Source organism: Falco punctatus, assembly GCF_963210335.1.
Source record: "Falco punctatus genome assembly, chromosome: 6".
In the NCBI taxonomy this organism is placed as follows: domain Eukaryota; kingdom Metazoa; phylum Chordata; class Aves; order Falconiformes; family Falconidae; genus Falco; species Falco punctatus.
The window spans coordinates 58,509,507-58,529,470 of record NC_137585.1 but is presented as its reverse complement, the minus strand read 5'-3'; the positions used below and the strand labels follow the sequence as shown (position 1 = coordinate 58,529,470).

Genomic DNA, 19,964 nt, shown 5'->3' with positions numbered 1-19,964 from the left:
AACTGGTTAGTTTGTTGTCTAGACCACAGATTATTTTTCGTAAGATCTCTTGTCATATCTGTGAACTATTTTTGTCATGATGGATGAGACACTGCCTTAAAATCATCGTTTTCTCTGTCAGCAGGGAAACCCACTGAACCCTGTCAGATGGAGTATCACCTCCTCCCCTGTACCCTCATAATGTAAGGGCATAATCCATGCTCACAGGGGTATACTGCACTGAACCTACACATAACTAAAGGACTGTTATTCAGGGGAAGAATATGAATTATACAGTTATTACAGGATTTTTAAACTTTTGCTTGGATAAGCTGAAATTGTTACTGAAACATTGTACCAACCACAGGCTTCAACATTCAAATCAAAGCCAGTCATTTTGGCGCTTCTGAGGAATGGCATTCCTTTGAAACGGTGTCTGTCATTGTTAGTTTTATTCTCTCATAAAATGAGGACTATGGATCATGCAAAGGCATAAGTGTCAAGTAAAATCTATGTTCAGTTTCCAAAGAAGTGAAACTGTATGCCTTCTATAATTTCAGGCCAAATGTTAGCGTGCCATACAGCCAATTCTATGCACTCAAATAAATCACAGTTTATGTATGTATGGCCCTTGAAACACATTTTTCTGCAGTTATAGAGACAAGGAGTCCAATTGTACATGAGATGGGAAAATCAACTATATGTAATCATTCTCTTCTGCAGTACAATTAAAGACACTTATGGTAATAGACTAGGCAGAATGAGGAGTAAACCACTGCCAAAGGTATCAACAATTTTCACGTATATTATTTATCATTTAGAAAAATCTGCTAGCTGGTTCTATATTCCTCTATACGATTTCAGAAAAAAAATTAAATATGCTGCTCTATATTTCATTCTCAACAGTTAATTGCTGCATAAATACATAGCATAAAGAAAAGCACAGACATTTTATAAAACTAGAATTGTTCTGAAATACTCAGTTGTCTCTCTATTTATACTTCTTATGCAGCAGATACATCTGAAAGATCTACTCTGAAGTGACTCTTTCTACAGTAAGGCAAAGTTAAATTTGCCTAAAGAGGGTCTGAACCACAAGTTTAAACTGCTCATCACCCTGAAGGTAATAGAAATGATGTTTATTGCTGTGCCATGACGAACTACAGCCCCACCTCTGGATAACTAAAGACTATATGGCAGATGGATGCTTTAAGAGCCTTCCCTGGAGCCTTCCAGTGCATATCATGTTGTCTGTTTAGACGATAAACTCCTGGAAAGGACTGAACCTGTACATTTTTCTGTGTTTTGTGCAGCTCTACTCTTTGTGGTGTTTAAAATGATCACCACAATTAATCCATAGACAAACTACCCTAAGGAAGCCAACGTTGCCTGCCCTGCAAGAGCATGGCCTCAAATGTAGCATAAATACCATTTGCTCCCCGTTATTTACAGTGCCTATTACGGTTCCCCAGGGAGCCATGCGTCCAACACCTAATTCATGGGTCACACAGGGGAGATGAGCACCAGCTTTATTGGACTGTGAATTAGACCACTGATACATAACCCCTGCAAAGCCTGCAGGTTGATGTTATATATGTATATATATACACCTCTGTGCATCCCACAACATCTACTGGGGCTATCAGGGCTCATGGAACATCAGTAAACATTTGCCAACTTCCTGACCAAACACTGCTCGTGTAGAACACTACCCTTGTGCATATCACAAGATACAGTTTGAATTCTGAATTAATGTCACATACAAAGATAAAACTAATTCTCACCTGTATTGGGTTTGTGTGGCCAGGTTTTGGTAGCAGGGGACTATAGGGGTGGTTTCTGTGAGAAGCTGCTATAAAGCTTCCCCCATGTCTGATGGAGCCCATGCCAGCCAGCTCCAAGATGGACCTGCTGCTGGCCAAGACTAAGCCCATCAGTGGTGGCGGTAGTGCCTCTGGGATAATGTATTTAAGAGAGGGGAAAAAAATGCTGTACAACAGCAGCCAGAGAGAGGAGTGAGAACATGTGAGAGCAACAGCCCTGCAGACACCCAGGTCAGTGCAGAAGGGGCAGGAGGGGCTCCAGGCACCGGAGCAGATTCACCTGCAGCCTGTGGTGACGACCATGGTGGGGCAGGCTGTGCCCCTCAGCCATGGAGCTCCACGGTGCAGCAGATACCCACCTGCAGCCCACGGAGGACCCCACACCAGAGCAGGTGGATGCCCAGAGGGGGCTGTGACCCGTGGGAAGCCCAGGCTGGAGCCGGCTCCTGGCAGGACCTGTGGCCCCGTGGGCAGAGGAGCCCGGGCTGGGGCAGGTTTGCTGGCCGGGCTGGTGACCCCACGGGGGACCCAGGCTGGAGCAGCCTGTGCCTGAAGGGCTGCGCCCCGTGGGAGGGAGCCCAGGCTGGGGCAGGGGCAGAGTGTGAGGAGCCTCCCCCTGCGGAGGAAGGAGCAGCAGAGACAGCGTGGGATGGACCCACCGCAGCCCCCACTGCCCGGCCTCTGCACCGCTGCGGGGAGCGGGGAGAGAGATGGGGAGTAAAACTGAAGCCGGGGAGAAGGGAGGGGTGGGGGAGGATGGTTTTTTAAGATTTGTTTTTTATTTCTCATTATCCTACTCTGATTTTGATTCATAATAAAATTAAACTAATTTCCCCAAGTTGATTCTGTTTTGCCCATGACCGTAACTGCAGAGTGATCTCTGTCTTTATCTCAACCCATGAGCCTTTTGTTATATTTTCTCTCTCCTGGCCGGCTGAGAAAGAGAGTGATAAAGTGGCTTTGGTGGGCACCTGGCATTCCGGTTCAACCCACCACATCACCCCTGATATTCCACCTTCAATACATTTACACACCCAGTAGTCTCTACAGCAGCAGTTATTACAATCAATACTGAGTACATAGCAAATCTATTTAAGAAAGTCTCTACAATACTTAAAAGGTTTAACATCTCTGTATTAATCAATCAAAAAGCTAATAAACTCTTTTTTTTTCTGAGTAGTGAAATCCACTCACATTACATTACACATATATACAATTGCACAAAAGAAATTTTCAAGCGAGTGAGGGAGAATCTCTCTCACACTGCACTGAACTGTGAGTCATGAACGCTTCTGACAGTCCACATTCACTTGTTTCATCTCTTTTTCACAAAGGAACTATTTTCAGCCCAGAACTTAAACAGATGCTTAATACCCCTCTAGGTTGTTCAAATACAGCCACAAAAACAACTATATACAGATGTATCATGTTGGAGTTCCGTAATATTCATGTTCTAAAAAGTTAACAAACTTCTGAGCCCCACCCAATAAACGTAATTATATTTAGGCCTTCCTCAACAGGAATATTCTATAAGCTCCAGGTGTGTCAATGAAAATTTGGTAATAATTTTTTACCTTTTAATGATTTAAATCTACTGGACAAACACAGAGTACTCAAGGTTGACAGCACGCCCTCTTTCCCACTGAGCATGAATAGGTAAACACAGAAGGTTCTAAGGCTATCATGCAATTCTCTATTATCAGCTCTATATTCTTGGCTTTAAAATATGATGCCAAAACTGCTTTAAACAATAAGATGAGGATTCCCCTGCATCAGCTGGGAATGTCAGATTGTCTGTGGGATGAAGGAAGTGTGCGGTGTGTGGAGTCAGCTGGGAGCAGGAACAAAACGATCCAAGAAGTGGAAAAAGGGTAGGGGCAGACATGCATAAGTGACCTGGTTTCAGCCAGTGTAACAGTTCCCATAGGGCCAGTTCAGCTGGCTTTAAAAATGGAACAGCTGGAACCCCCTGCCTTGTACAGAGGTCCAGTTCAGCTCTTGACTGCTTCCCAAGTCAAGTGAGCTATGTATCTAACACACGGTTACGTCTGCCTGCTCAATGTATGAGCATGGAGTGGACCACTCCAAAGAGTTACTTAAAAGGAATTATCAGACCTTCCAACCACATTCCAAATTACTTCATGGTATGTGATAAAATCAAAAGAAAAGGACAGGAAACGGATGTGTGATGTAACACAGAAGACAGTCACAGAGAGAACTGTCAGGATGCAAATGGGCACATAAAAGCTTTAACTTGTTCTATTACTCCAATGATTTTCTTCAATTCTTTTAACTAGCCTTTACTACAGTTCAAATGAAAGGGTCACCACATGCTATTGATACCAAGGAAAGCTCAGAGATTTCCAAAGAGCCATCTTCATAAAAACAGACACATGAAGCACTTACATAAACAACTACAGCCTCTTGAGTGATATTAATTGAGAAATGTAAGTACCTGTGGTCTCCAAGGGCAGGATCCTTGGGTTTAGCATCCCTATCATAAACAAAACGCTCTTGGGAGATAACAACAACATTGCCTGTAGTTTCATTTCCCAAGACAGTGATAACAGGGTAACCCATCTGTAGTGTCCACTGATCCATTACTTCTTGGATATTTACAGTTTTTCCAACCCTTTTTAAAGCCTTCAAGAAAAAATAAAAGTTTCAGTATGTTGAAGCAGTATCATCACCAAACATTAATTTTTTATTTTTTTTTTTTTGTCCCAGAGACCTTAAATTAGTTTTAGAGGTTTAAATAACCATCACACATGCACACACACACATTTACACCCAGTACATACACACTACATGATTTAATCAACAGTCTCTGTATATCTTAAAAATAAACATTGAGCAATCTTCCCAGAGAGGAGGAGTCAGCAAGTCCCATTTCCTACATCATCCAGGCACTTTTGCTGTAACAGAAGAAAAGTCTGCTTTACAGGGTTTTAACAAGAGCCACAGAAATACTGGGTGACTATTTCCAAAAGATATTCTTGACCATATAAGGTTAAAAAAATCTCAGTGTTAGTTGATCTAGGGTACCTACAGTAAGGCATATTCAAAGGGCCTGATTTCTAAAAGTACAGAGCTTCTCTGTTCTGAAAATCAAATGACTAGTTATTTGAAAATACTGTCCCTCACGTTCAATGTGAGGCTATATACACCAAGATATCCCCAGCTCCTCCATAAACTGCACCTGTTATAACACAAGGAGGATTAATGTGTTCATATTTGATGCCATATGTCAATAAAAATGCTGTTTTACAAGTGGATTTTCATCTGAAACAAAAAAGAGATACTATGGCAACATGGGGGATGAGACTGGGTATGAGAAGGACGGCAGGCATCATTTGTTCTTCAGCAACTGAAATCTCCCTAGCTGCCTAACAGTCCTAGATCACAGACTGAGCAACCTCTGATGATTACAAGCAGAACCCAGCAAGAAGTCTTCAGAACTGAAGCTGCAATTGCAATGCATTAGGAACAAAGCAGCTGGCAACAAATGTGCTTGCAGGTAAGGAAAATGGAATTATTAGTCTTAACAATAGATTTGAGCACACGGTACAGCCATAGTGGTTAGGGACCAGAATACAGTCTCATTTTTGTTCCATTTTATTAGCTGTGGGTTCTGCTGTTCTTTCAAGATTACATTCATCCCTCAGACCTCCCGTCACCCAGAACCGTCCCAGAAGCTTTAACAGAGACAGGTGACAAGCAAGCAAGACTTTTGCAGTAGCATTCAACTTCAAATTAAGACATAAATTTAAGAGCCTGACTGTATGTTACATGTCTCAATTCTGATCAACAGTCAGCACAGACATAGGAGTCAGTTCAGTTGCCCACACATAGGTGGCTAATGTCATTTGACCTTGCCCTGCCACTCCAGAAGAGTATCAATTTCCCCACAGATCTTGTGTCAAATTGATTAGACCCACCAGAATGTCTTGAACATCTTACTGTACCTAATGTGGCGCTAGTTGCCTGTATTTGAACAACTATCTCAAGTCCCTAGTCAACAGTCAATGGTTCAGGCTCATAATAAAATAATCATGTAGTGGCTAGTCAACTGAATTGCTCTCTATGTTCTGCTGACTATATTGACTAGGTTTCTAGGGCTCCAGTTATTCCTATGCACCAAGTGTCAAATGCGTTGTCCTAAACATTCAACACATTCTCGCAGAACTGGTGGACCTATAGCAGACATGTTTATCTCCTGCAGTAGCTGGAAGCCAGGTAGGATAAATTAAGGTAAATGTCGTTACAAGGTATTTATGAACAGGCAATTGAACCCAGTCCTCATTGACAACTGGAGCTTGGACACCAAGCTTATATCTATATACCTGCTCATCCAGATAAATGCAGAACTCCAGCTGAATCCTAACTTTGGTGTCAATAGTTACAACTAGATGTCATGTTTACACATAGCTTCAGTCGGTACCTGTGCCCGAACTCCCTGACTATACTCTACATTGCCTTGCAGTCTGTCCTTATTCTGGAGTGCCCGGACTAGCTCTGTAGGTGAGAAATTCAGGTGTGCTTGGCTTACTTTACGAAAACTAAACTCCTGCCCTTATAGATCCCTGAACCAGGCTCCAGAAACTCAAGATGAGCTTGGGCATAGCAATCAAAGGGAGCATGGACAGCACAAATATAAGTCTCTACAGCATGCCAAATGTTACAGTAAACAGTTACCTGCTTACATCAAACTTTAAAGCTTTAATAGTTTTGTTCTTCACAAACATCATAACTCCACACAAAATCACAAACAGACCTGATGTAAACGCCAAAGCTCAGCACTTTCGTGGGCTTTCCAGCTTATGGGCCTCAGCATGCTGCCACTAAAGTCAATGATAGCAGATTCCATGAAGTATCTTTAACTGCACATCAGTGACAGCGCAAGCAAGGAAATATATTCTAACATAACAAAGAATAGAAATGCCGCAAAAAACATATTTTGATGTTGCCACTAGGTTAACTCAAATGGAATTTCTTTGCATCAGTTTTTATATTTGCTCTGGGATCTGAAAATCTCAATATGCACTATTCACTCCTAACCTCACCAAGAAAAACACGACAGTAAATTCCTGCTTCTCCCTCAGTGCAATAGATTAAAGCATTTTACCTTTGAAAATGTGTTCCAGAGATCATTTCTGGCTGCATTGCCATACTTGTGAATGGTTAAATAGTCCTACAGAAATAAAATAAAAATACAAATCAGTATTACTATACACATGCCAAACACCTATAGCTGTGAATCACTGTTATTAGAAATTAAATCACTTCAATGTTTAAATTTGTCAGTAATCTAGAAATATACAATATGTTCATCCTAAGGGAGTAAATAAACAGTTTCTTAAGCTACTTTACAATGCAAAAATTGTTGCTAAAAATTTCATTTACAGCATTAAATTTTTTTCCTTCTCTGTGTAAGTCACTCCATAGGCTAAATATTTTGAATATATAGTTAACTTGTCTAATCTCAGAAGGGGTTCCTAGGTAACTCTCAGCAATGAAAGGAGAAGCTCCTGGAACACAGTTCCAGTTGCTATTTTAGCAGATCATTCTGCACCTAGTATCAAAAATTTGCTCACTTGGATGACAGCTAGATTTTCACAAAAGATTTAACTGGGCAACAGCCTGAACAACCTGAACAACAAACTCTTATCTAGGGAGATACTGAAGCTTCAATGTCAACATACATCATACTGGCAACTGGGGCTCTAACAGGTTATCACAAAGGCTCTCCCTGACAGGGAGCAGTGGAAGAGAGGTGACAGGAACGCAACTCCATGCTTGCACACAGGTACCTACATGTGTGTTTTCACAACATACATAACTCAGAGTCTAAGGGGGTTATAAACTGAATGCTTTCACTGGTTCAGCTGCAGTCTCAGTGTCTGAGGGTCCATTTTTCTCCCATAGGAACCAGAAAGATAATTCCTGATAAGCTACCATCATATTAAATTAACTTCCCAAATTAACAGTTTAAGCATATGACCAGGTTAGGTCTGGGCTTTTCAGGCACAAAACTCTTCCAATTTTTAATGACATCTGGAGAGATAGCAATGTTCATTTCCTACCGTCCTCTGTCCCTAGATAGCAGCTCATTCAATTACAGAAGTGAAATTCAGCAATGATTATTTCAATAACATACATTTCAAGAATTTTGATTGGAAGAATTAAGTGAAAAAACACATCAGAGGTTGTAAATCAATGGGTTCTCCTGCATTTGAATTTCTACCATCTTCACTTTACATAATGGTAGGAGACAAACCCTAATTTACAGCACAATGATAAAACGGAACAAATTTGCTGACTCTATTATCTGTGCTTTGTGTGAAGTAAGGTACTTCGGGAATAATTAGTATTTGGAAAGCAAATTTTCTGAAAGACAAATTGTAGCACCTGTGACAGATTTAGCTTTTGTCAGCCAACTCATAGTACAACAAGCAGCAACTCCCATTTGATCACAGGCTAGGAAGGCTAAATGAGAACACTGACTCTGTAAATGCAGTGCTGAGTCTTAACAATGGTATGAGACTACCTTGGAAAAAAGACAAATATTATATAGGCTGCTCCTACAGCACACCGTGCTTCCATTTTGTCTAAAAATACAGAATCATTTAAGGCACAGTTAAATATTCAATAGCTTTCAAAGCTAAAAAAGTTGAATTCCAAATTTAAAAGCTAAAATAGGAATAAACAAAAGTGGGATGAGGTAAATAAATAACAACAAATATACAGTGCATTTTAAGCAGTACTAGAAAATGCTGCATGTATTGGTCCTTCTAAGATTTGCTTTCAGAATTGTTACACAACAAAATAAAATGGGTGGAACACTTGAGGATTTGATCCATCCAGGCAAAAATTCTGTTCACCATTCTCCCATTAGACATTAAATATTACTTTTACATTTTGCATTCAGAAAGACTGCAAAGAGATGCAATGCTTCTGCCCTTTCTTTTGTATGTGTGGTTTTTCCCCAATACACAGTTTGGGAGGTTTAGATGTGGCTCATCACTCTGTTAAAAATTTATTATCCTCCAACCTAACATGTTTATCACACAAAGGAAAACAAAAGGAACCCTAGCATTTACAATGACATAAGAAAATACAATGATAAACACAACATATGAGTACAGTCCTGGTACCATACAATTTGTTCACCCATTTTTTCATTATTTCCTGAAAGTTGCATTGAGACCATACACTTAGCATCAAACAAGGAGTGTTATCGAATGCATACTACACAAAAGACAGCCCTAAGTGACTGTGTGCAATAAGTATGCTTCCAATAGTGAATCTAAACTGCCATCCAATGTAGTGCATTTTCTACAGGCACAAGAACAAAAGGTTACTGAACTAGTCCTCATATCTCAGTATCCTGTTTTTAACAACAACCGGAAGCAGACACCTAGAAAGGGTATAAAACGGGACAAGAATACAGTGATACTTCCCCTATACGCTCTCCCATTATCCAGCACTTCATGGCACAAGGAATCCTGAGCACATTAGTATCTTTGTAGTTCACAGTTATCTTCTGTGAATTTGGCCAATTGCTTTCTAAACTCATAAAAATGTTTAGCATTTGCAACAGCTTATAAAAAACTGTTTCCCACTTCAGTGATCTGTTGTGTGAAGACACCCGTTTCAAACATCTGCCCATCTGATGGGTTTCTCTGCTGCTGCCTAGCTCCAGCACTAGAAGATGCAGTGCATTGTTGTTCCCTGCTTCACTCTCCCCAAGCCACTCATGCTTTTACCGATCTGTATCATACCTGTCCTCATACCAGAGCTTGGTTTTATACTGAGAACACCACCAGACAAAATCACTCCCAAATATCCTGCAAATTTATGTTTTGTTACCATCATCCAAGCTGTTGACTTCAAAGATAGCTAGGGTTACCATGACCCAGCCTGAACTTTCATCACCAAACTATCAGCCTCCCTTGAAATCCCTTTCATGGACGGACACTAAACTTAAAAAGGAAGAGAAAAGGCTTATACATACCAACATCAAATACATCCCAGGAAGTACTAAAACAGGAGTCAAAAATCTATATATACCCTGCTTCTCTGTTCCAAGGATGGACCAAGCAGGAATATAATCCATTCTTCCCCCTGGGGATCCATATCTAAGTCTTAACTAGCTTGTAAAGGGGCAGAAGACATGTCCTCATTCACTGTAATTCTCCAGGGCAGGATCAGCCACCCTTTCGCCTTTACACTGAGTAGAAAAGTATTAAAGCAAACAGATGCAAGCCATGGAACAGAAAAGGAAGATGACACTGAAAACACAGCTGCCTGAATCTAAGCTGTGCTCAGCACAGCTCCAAAGGAGGTAAAGTGACTTAAAGCCACTTTCTTATAAACACATATGCCCAGAGCCATCTGGCTGCAATGCTGCTTCCCATCATAAGCTTGCAAGTCTATCACCTACAAGAGCTGCTCCACCAGCTGGAGTATGCTGGAGCATGAAGATACGCTTCAGCCACCTTCCTAACTTTTGGCAATAACCCTACGGTATGTGCGAGGAGAAAACATGGTACAAAAACCTCTAACCACCCAAGACTCAGAGTGGTCTTCTACAACTCTCCCTTCCTCCTTCACTTTAATGCCACCTCTAAACTTTTTGTCATGGGGAAAGGAGAAAGAGAGTTCACAGATCCTAGGGCAGTGTCACTCAACATGAAACTTAATCAAATATGCACACAAAAATGATTAATTTGGTTTGCATTTTCAGCAAGCATCCTCTTGTAATATTCTTCTTAACATCTTGGAGTTAAAACATGAAGCCACCTTTTGTCAAAAAATAATGGAATATGATCACTTATAGCAATAAAAAATATTATTCAGACAATGTGGTTTTCTGACATGTGTTTTAGCAATTTTTAACATCAAATAAAAAAACATTATCCAGAATCTGTCACGCCATGAGAACAAAGTCTAAATAGTGTACAACCAAAACTTACAATCTTGAAATACTCCCAGATTTAGACTATAATATTTTGTCAAATAGTTATCTCAATCCCCTCCCCCCAACAAATTAAAAGGCTCAGTGCTTTTGAAAGCACTTTTTTTTTTTGAAGCAGATAGCTTGAACAGTAGTAGGAGTACAGTGAAAAGTGCTGAAGGATTTTGACAAATGTTTTAGTAATGCTGTATTAATTAAGCTTGCGCACCTTTTATTGTATTAGATTCCTTTAAGAAAAGGAGATTACTTAAAAGGAAAAAGTCTTTTACCCCTTTGCAATCTTAGTTCTCTCAGTACTGCTAGGGATTGAGCCTCTCTGTTTCAAAAAAATGAACACTACCACTCAAACATGATAACGCTCACAACACAAGGTAGTGACTGATACACGCTGCTAAATGCAAAGAGGTTGAACAAGCGTAAAGGGGAAGTAAGTCTCCAAACATGTATCTTACTTTCAGGGGGACTTCAGATCTATTACCAGGAACTGAAACATCAATTCTAGGACCAAACTCCTTTCTCAGTTTATCTGTATGAAGTTGGTTGGTTAGCTGAAGGAACAGCTCCTGACTTAAATGAGTGGTGCTGAGATCTGAAACAGATTAACAGTGAATAACTTATCTTTAGGGGAAAAAAAAAAAAAAAGGTAACTGGGAAATTCCACTATATAAGATGAATGAGAGAAAAGTAGCAAAATATGGCATCAAATTGGCATCAAATTCTTGTGGCTACATTACTCTGAATGCCCTCATTTCTCAGGGCTCAGGAAACAGCAGTCTTGCCTTTACCTCCCTCTTTTGTATTTCATTCCTACTCCTGGGTGCACATCCTCCTCCCTTCAGCCGACAATATGTTCTTGTTGAACAGTTTTATACACAACTGCTGTATCTCACCAAAGATTTAGAGCTACTAATAAAAAACATTCAGTTCAGGTGGAAATCAGGCTCTAAGGCTCCAGCTATCAAATCCAGCATGGCTTTTTCCCCAGAAATTTGTATACTTAATCTTAAGCCACCAGACACCATCTGACAGATGCTGACTTGCTGACTATAACATGCCACCTTTTTTCCCCCTTTCCTTCACACTGCTAACATCAAAGCTGCTATCACATATTATCTTGACATTGCCTAACATTCAAATAGAAAAGCTTGGGCAAGGGTCAGAAGGAGGAAGGTACTGCATATGTTTGCAATGGTGAGTGACAAACAAGAGGGAGTGAGAACCAGAGGTAAAGCACTACCAGCAAGCTACAAAGAAGTGAAGACTCCCATATGACAGGAAGACTACTGAATAGGAAAGCTAAAATAACCAACTAGGTTTGCAGTCTTTTTCACCTGTACAACAGACTAACCTTTGAAAAAGAGCCTTAAGGAAGAGAAGCGATCACCCTCCTGGCTGGGCAGTCAGGCAAGCAGTAGAGTACAAAATAAGGAGTAGGTAAATTCACCTTATCAGTCATGGTAAACACTGTATAAGGCAAATTAGATGGGGGTTAACTCTATTTGTGTCAGAATTAATTTGTACCAGCGAATCAAGCTGCAAAGCTACATCCAAACTGAAAGAGCAGCTGTGTTCAGACCACTTATCAAAGCAGTACTGCAAAGCCAGCTCAGAAAAACCCTGGAAACAGATTTTTCCAGGTCAGGTAAGCTAAGCAACTTCTCCACCTTCTACATCAGTTTTAATAAGAGTGCCCCAAACTGCTTCCAGGCAGTCTTGTCAAAAAACACCCACCTACAGAATACACTAGTCACGGAATATACTTTAACTTCTGTAAGTGACTTCTACCAGAGGATCAAAAGTGTTGATACCCTTCCTACACTTTAATCTACTATTGCATTAAAATGTGTTCCTCCAAGAAAAAATAGTTACTCACCAGCTAACAAGCCTAGAATTAAAAGCCTGTATTTTTACCATTAGCTACATTAAGCACTTAAAAATTCTTAAGAGTAAGTAATATTTTCAATGTTCCCAGTGATTCTACTGTGGTACCACAGGAAAGCAGTGTTTAACATGCCCACTGTCAGGAACTTTTCAGCTAACTTCTAGATTCAAACTCACAAACTGGCAAAAAGAAGTTAAAAAAAGAATGAAAGGTGTGCAGTATACTTCAGCTGTGTTTTGCCTACTCTTTGGACTACTATCTCCATCAATGCATAAAATCCCAGGGAAGGAAATCAGTGGAATCCCATCAACGTACACCAGCTGAAATTCCAGCCTTTTATTTTCAAAAGGTATATTTAGATCTTTTTCACACACAATAGCGATACAATGCTTGCAATCAGCAGCAACTGGAAAATATCCACTGTCAATATGTCATATCTGCAATTAAATCATTATATCCAAACAGCAAGCTATAACTACTAATCAGGAAGAGTGATACTGGAACCATATATGGAAATAAGTCTTAATTTTCTCTAGAGCAAATGATGTTGAATAGTTCACATAATTATAGTATTTTACTTTGTCCTTTTTCCTTTGTAATTCCTAATTCCTTTGTGATACTTTCATGCGCTCTAACAATAATCAGATCAGCAGAAGTGACAATTCTGATATGATATGGGATTTTTAACATTGATTTCAGTGGAAGAACAATTAGAGTAGTGTTGACAGTAACTCAGCCACAGTGTTGGAAGTGTAACATTCATTTAGAGAATATGAGACACAAGAGAAACTAGTAAAAGATTCGAGGAGGCAAGAGCCATCATTAAGTTAATGGGACTGCTTTCTTCATTCTACTTGCTTCTTGTTGGTAAGAGACCAGTATTGTAAATCAGAACTAACCCAACTGAAATCAACACAGCCCACGTCATTTCAAGAATCAAACTTCAAACCACTGTAAGAAGCACAGTTTTGTAATTAATACCTCTTCTGCATTGCAACTCAGTGAATCCAATGTGAATGGGGCATCTAAAACAGATTGAAAATTTGTGAAAATTTGTACTCAGGCAAATTTCCAGCTACTTTAAAATATATCCTGCTTTGCTGGGAATCCTTATTAAAAGAACAGAATTATTAAATGGAGACATTTATTTCCCTTGCAAAACTCAGCTTCGCCTATTAACTATTAACATGAACAGGAAGGAGGTTCCACTGAAACACAACAACAGCAATTGCAGAGTGGTGGCAAAACAGTTTACATGGGAAGTCTAAAGGGAACAGTTAGAAGGATTGCAGAGTTATTGCCTAGCAGAGTCTGACGGTATCTGCTGTGCAGTGAGACACCTGCTAGTATATTAAGCTTGGCTTTAAAGAAAAATATATTAGATGTATTATTTGGTAGTGGTACTAAACTACTGAGGTAAGAACAAATCTTACAGAAATAAAGTACTCCTTGAAATTGAACTGCATATATTTGATTGAACTTGTACATTCATTTTAGTTCTGCCTTGTTTGGTTATATAATACATTTGAACCTAAACCCATATATTGCTCAATAAATATATTTTTAATGCACACAAAAAACGATGGAATGTTTTCCAGAGATATTTGGATAGCACCCGCTAATTGTGACAAGCTGGCTGCTTATTTCTCTGCATTAACTTGAACTATGCCCAGGGACTGCTAACCAGGCAAAAAGTCTCTGCTGTACTTTTCTTTTACACTTTTTATAGAAGCCCCAGAATTGGAGAGAAATTAATGCTACTTACTATGAAAAGTTAACCATAAATCACTCAAGAAAACTTGCTGTAAGTATGATTTGCATGCCACTGTGTCTAGATCATAATGACCTGCATCGTTTGTACAGTAACAATGAATAACAAATAGGAAAGCAGTAACTTTAAAGTGAAGCTTCGACTTTGTTTATAAGTTATTTGTTGTTTGTATCTACTGACCAAATATTTCTCATGGTGCAAAAGACCAGCATACAAAACAGTCACTAGAGCTGCATTTAATTTTGCAAAATGAAAACACCTTCTAAAATTTACATCTGGCTGTATGCTACTGTGTCTACCTAGCTACAGGAACTGAACTTTAAATATATGCAGAGAAAGAGAAAGGAAGAGGAGGAGGAGAATGAGAAAGTCTTGATGAAAGCCTGTTTTATCCAGTAGGGATTCAGCTTTTTTTTCTGAATGTCCTCCACCGGACTGAATAGAAGTAGATTTATTTAATTTCCAACCTGTATTAAGTGTTAACTAGGAGTTCAGTACCGCAATCTTTGTGCTGAAAATATCCCCACTGGCTTCTAAAGGGCTAATAGAAATTTTGATTGCATGAGGACGGCAGAATTGCACACAAAACACGTACTTCCAGCACCCCGTATAGCCCACTGTGCTGCCTCATAGCAACAGAGGCAAGGTTGCCACTGGGCTTGTATCAGGAAAGCTGTTTAATTTTATTCCAAAAGAAAACATTTTCTTAAATAGCTGCTCAGCCCGCTGATGTTACCTGAGAATTCATACATATCCTTCTTTCTCTTAATAATTTCTATAATAAAAATGAAGGAGAATATAGTCATAACTGAATTTCACATGCAACAAAATAAGAGAAGCTGACTAAAAACACGTCAAGTGAATACATATGCAGTATCTGCAATATGACTGTAACATTGTCATAAAGAACAATCCTGTTCTAAGTAAATAAACTTAAAAAGTTAAGTCAGTCATGTATATACTAATTGTTTTTCTTTTTGTAAGAAGCTTTAGTGATGGAGCCATAAAGCAACATTTTATCCTGGCTGAAAGACAGCATGACTTCCTCGTAATGAAAGTGACACGGGTTGTGACCTTGCTCTGAACGTGGGCACTATTGCCCACTACTGAGCTTCAGCTGTATCTCCCTTCATCACTCTTTGTAACTCCCTCTGCTGGGACCTCTAGTGTCGCCAAAATGTACCTGATTGAGGTGAAATCTTACCTTTAAAAAAGTCCATTTCAGCCTGAATTCTTCTCCAAAATCTCAGCCAGCACCAGAAAGAAAGTATGGAAAAACAGCACATTTTACCTTGTCACTCTTTCCTGTGAAAAGCTCTGGTATTCCCATGCACTGGAGGATGGGTCTAAAGGTCAGAAGGGAAGTGATGTTGTTTCAGGGACATGCTTTTTCCCAGCACTGATCAGCTTTAGGTGACCTAGCAGCTAGAGAGTCCCTCTCTCTCCCTCCATTGATGCCTCACAGATGCTTAAGCTTAGAGGGAGATTAGGGCCCTGAAGCAGAAAGCAAAGAGCCCATGTCTCATTTCTCTCAGCAATCCCTGACAGCCAAGAAACAAAACTGATCCAAATGCTCAGAGAACAAAGCAGAGCAGAAAGGAGGGAAAGAAGTTAATATAACCAAACAGGAATATTCTGCTAATGCAACATTTTAGGAAAAAGTTCTCTCTGAACAGCACCTACGTTATATTGGGCAAAAGTCAGCAGCGGTCATGATGCACGGCTGCTATAATCGTGGGTGCATTACGTTCCGCCCTGTGGCATGATGTGTGGCAGAGCTGGACTCTGAATGTGATGCGTAGTCTGTCCTGAATATGCGAAATAGCTTATAATGCTACATCGACAGAACATCTTCTTGGGTTTCAAAATAGGTATCCAAACTTCATGGATCTTTTTTATTTTAATCACATGGGTCCAATTTCCCCCAAAATGTGCAGGCACTCCTTTAAAGCCATATTAATTGTATAATCAACATTGTATGAAGGCCCACCTTGCTGCCCCTTAGCAGCTGAGCTGCAGCCATGCTGAGCGCTTGCAGCTGACAATCAAGCCAGTGGAAGCTGTGCTTTGGACACATAAACTCTTCTGATCCATAAGTACTAAGACACATGGGAGGGAAAAGTGCTGCACTGGTCATCTCATACTCCACACTTGTGTAAATTTTAACATAAATTTCTGTGGGTCTAGATGTCCATTTCTAAAATGAGGCTAGCACCACCACTTCCCTCCCTATGTTTACATCTTCTGTTCACTAACTGTTGGTGATGCACTCTGATACCATAACTGGATGGCATCTAAGAGAACTGCAGGTAGCAGATAGGAACTGGGAGTATGAAGCAAATGAAAAGTATACAAAGCTATTGTATAGAAGGACAATTCAGTTAGCATGGTCCACTTTGTGAGTGGACATCTTCCTATGTAGAAAACACTGGGCAACTGCTTAATTAAAAATCCTAGTTAAGGTGCATGCAAAAAAAGGAAAAGAATGCAACAATAAAATTAACTTTAGCATTTTTGAGTAACTGTACATTTAAATTATGCAACTTCAAACACATTTTTTTCTTTAAACAGAAGCATTTTGCTGTACACATAGTACACTCAAATCTGCTTGGAGCTAGAGAAAGGACCTCCATTTGCGGTAGTGATATCCAAGTCAGGGCTTGACTATGCTGTACATCTTTAACATTTTCAAAGGAAAAAAATATTGTGACACTGCAACTTACAGAAGTTTCTTATGTAAACTTTTACGACCTACTTAAATAATAGTGGAAAAAGCTACAGAAAAAGTCCATAAGACTGAATTCATTTAACAAATATAATCCTAAAATCCAGAGTAATGTAAATTAGAAGCATAAGAAATGCTGAGGTGCCAGAAAAGGTGAAAGGTTATCAATCTCTTATGACACACAGTGTAGAAAACGGTGATGTCAGCTCCTGTGAGATTTCTTATGACTTCCTATGTCCTGCTTTTAACATGCTTAAAGTTATCTTGTTGACAACAGCCAGTAGAAGTGAGATGGTTTAAAAAATAAAGGGATCGGTAGCAACTAACTTAAGGACAGATTGTAGCTAATATGCTAATGGTGATACTTTGATGTTCACCAAGGTCATACATTCTGTGTTCTTCTAAGCCAGAGGAGATGGGTGCAGAATTTGCTGAAAAGTACTTTATCCAATATCTACTAAATGCACCAGCTGCAACACCAAAGGTACTCCAGCTTTAAAGATACTCCTGCCTGGTGCCAAAAGTTACATCCTCCCACCGAACAAAGGAAAACTCCAGGTAGTTCTGCCTATACTGTTGATCATGGGACTGTATTCCAGCTCATTCCTTCACTGAACTTGATCCTAAGGTGCCTGAATTTTTTTGGTTTTTTTCATTTTACAGATTTATTTATTTTTCACAGAAAACTCTATTAAGAAGTCTCTAATGATGTCTCATTTTAACAGCATACAGCTAGCTAACTTGTGAATTAGAAATAAAGATATAATAAACAGGTATGATAAAATGGGTACATTGTTTAATATACTAGGTAAAAATAGATTATAAAATAATACTGTGGGAATAGATTAATACATTTATTGCACTACTAGATTCTTGGACAGAAGTGGCAAACAATATGGAAAATAGCACATTCGAGCTTTATTTTACACCTAGAAAGTTTCTGATAGAGTTTCACATTCACTGCCACAATTCAAACAGAACACAGGCACACACAGAGGTGTCTAAAAAGCAGGAAATACTAAGCAGTCTAGATGAAAGAAAGTCTAACTAGCCAGCTTTATGATAGTAAAAAGTGATTGAAATATGAATCTTGCTGTATTTAACAACCTGCACATCACATTTCCCCAGACAGCTCCTCTGAAAGGTTGACCCATTTGTTTCAATACAGTGGCCACTCAACAGCACCAAAAAAGACTGTATATCCAAAGCACTGTATGGAAATTCTTCTTCCAAATGTACTATGTGAAGCCTAAAGTACAAAAGCAGTTAATTTATCACAGAAGCAGATATTCCTACAGTAAAGTAACTAATTCAAACTGCTGATGATGCACTAAATCAGAGTGAGTTATGAACACATGCATAGCAGCAAGTGAAGTTCAAAAGGATACAGATCTATGTGATCAATGAGCTGCCACATGGAAATGAAATGCAGTGTTGACAAACGTACAGTAACAGAGATGAGACTCCAAAATAATCAAGCCAAATAGAAGAAAAATTTAAACAAATAAGTGCAGAAATGTCTTATTACAGAGCTTGAGGTGGCTCTTTACGCACATCTAAGTACCAGACTTTCAAATCACTCACTTTCTTTATATATTTAATATGGAAAAAAAAAAACCAAACTACTGATAACTTGAAGAGGTCCCTTGCTATAAAACAGTAAAACCTTCCAGGAAATGTAATACAGTGACACCAGTCATGTAAGCAACCATCTATTTCAAGCACACAGATTGGGAACAACAGCCTACAGATGAAAATCTCACACAAATCTAATATTATATTGCATATTACTGCCCTGAGTGATGACTGAATGATAAGGCCAACTTAAGGCTGCTTCCTCTACCAGTCTATGCAGTTCAGAAACGTACTCAGAGCAAGTGGTGCTGACCAAGCCTCTTCATACTCTAATTGCTGTCCTAGCTGATTAATGGTTTTTTGACTGAAAAGCAACACCACCCTGTAAGAACAGTACTAGCATTCTGTCATGTGCACCTCTTGAATTTCCCTGGAGCATAAAGAAACTGCACATCATGAAAGTTGTCAGGACTTTTTAAAAAGAAAGAAATCGCCTACTCTGAGAAGGAAGGGTTTATTAGACATTTTCTAAAAATAATAATAGCTATGACTTCCTCATATGCAAGTGTTACCAGCTGTGGCTGCTACTGTGGTTATTCTATTATTCATTACAGCCAATATCAGTATGTTCTCTTTTGGTTTTGTCTATGGTGTGCTATGTGAAAACAATGAGAAAGTCCTGTCTTTGTTACTAAATCTTCTGTTTGAAAATGTCGTATGATTCAAGACATCGTATGTCTTTGAAGGGCTTCCAGAAAATCATACATTCACTAGGTGGTCTCTTGGCTGCAGTTTTATTGTGGAACTTCCACAATATAATCCAATAGTCTTTCACAGTACATTTACTGTGATAGGAACAGGCCAGTTATTCTTGACAGTTATGAATCTCTCCAAGGCCATCTATGCTGTAAAACTGAGCATCTCTTCTACAATTTTACCTCCTTGCAGATTCCTCAACAGAACAGTTTGCTGAGCAGTTAGGGATCATGTGCACCTTTTTACATTTACTTCAGTTCATATTCATTGTTGAAGAATATCTAACAAAGAGTCCCACTCTCCTTCATCAACTAATTTTCTTCTTTTTAACACAATTGATTGTTTTCCTTGACATATAAGGGATTTTTCTCCTCCAAGCTATCTCTACCTGCTTTTCCGAAAGTCCACCTGCTAGGTGACAGCATGTAATTAGATTAAGAAAAAATTGGTAACGAACAAAAAAGGTAGCCATCTCA

General features: G+C 39.3%; 1 protein-coding gene across 5 annotated transcripts in view; it reads right to left on the bottom strand.

The window, feature by feature from the left end:
- Positions 1 to 19,964, bottom strand: part of TRHDE (thyrotropin releasing hormone degrading enzyme) — a 232,749-nt gene that overhangs the window by 91,885 nt on the left and 120,900 nt on the right. For all 5 annotated transcript variants that reach the window (XR_013929169.1, XR_013929170.1, XM_080393835.1 and 2 more), the window contains 2 exons: positions 6,928 to 6,993; positions 4,258 to 4,445 (listed from right to left, as the gene is read on the bottom strand). Coding sequence is in view for 3 of the 5 variants with exons in the window: in XM_080393835.1 (XP_080249961.1) it covers positions 4,258 to 4,445; positions 6,928 to 6,993 (254 nt within the window). In the remaining 2 variants the exon portion in view is untranslated. The remainder of the gene's footprint in view (positions 1 to 4,257; positions 4,446 to 6,927; positions 6,994 to 19,964) is intronic.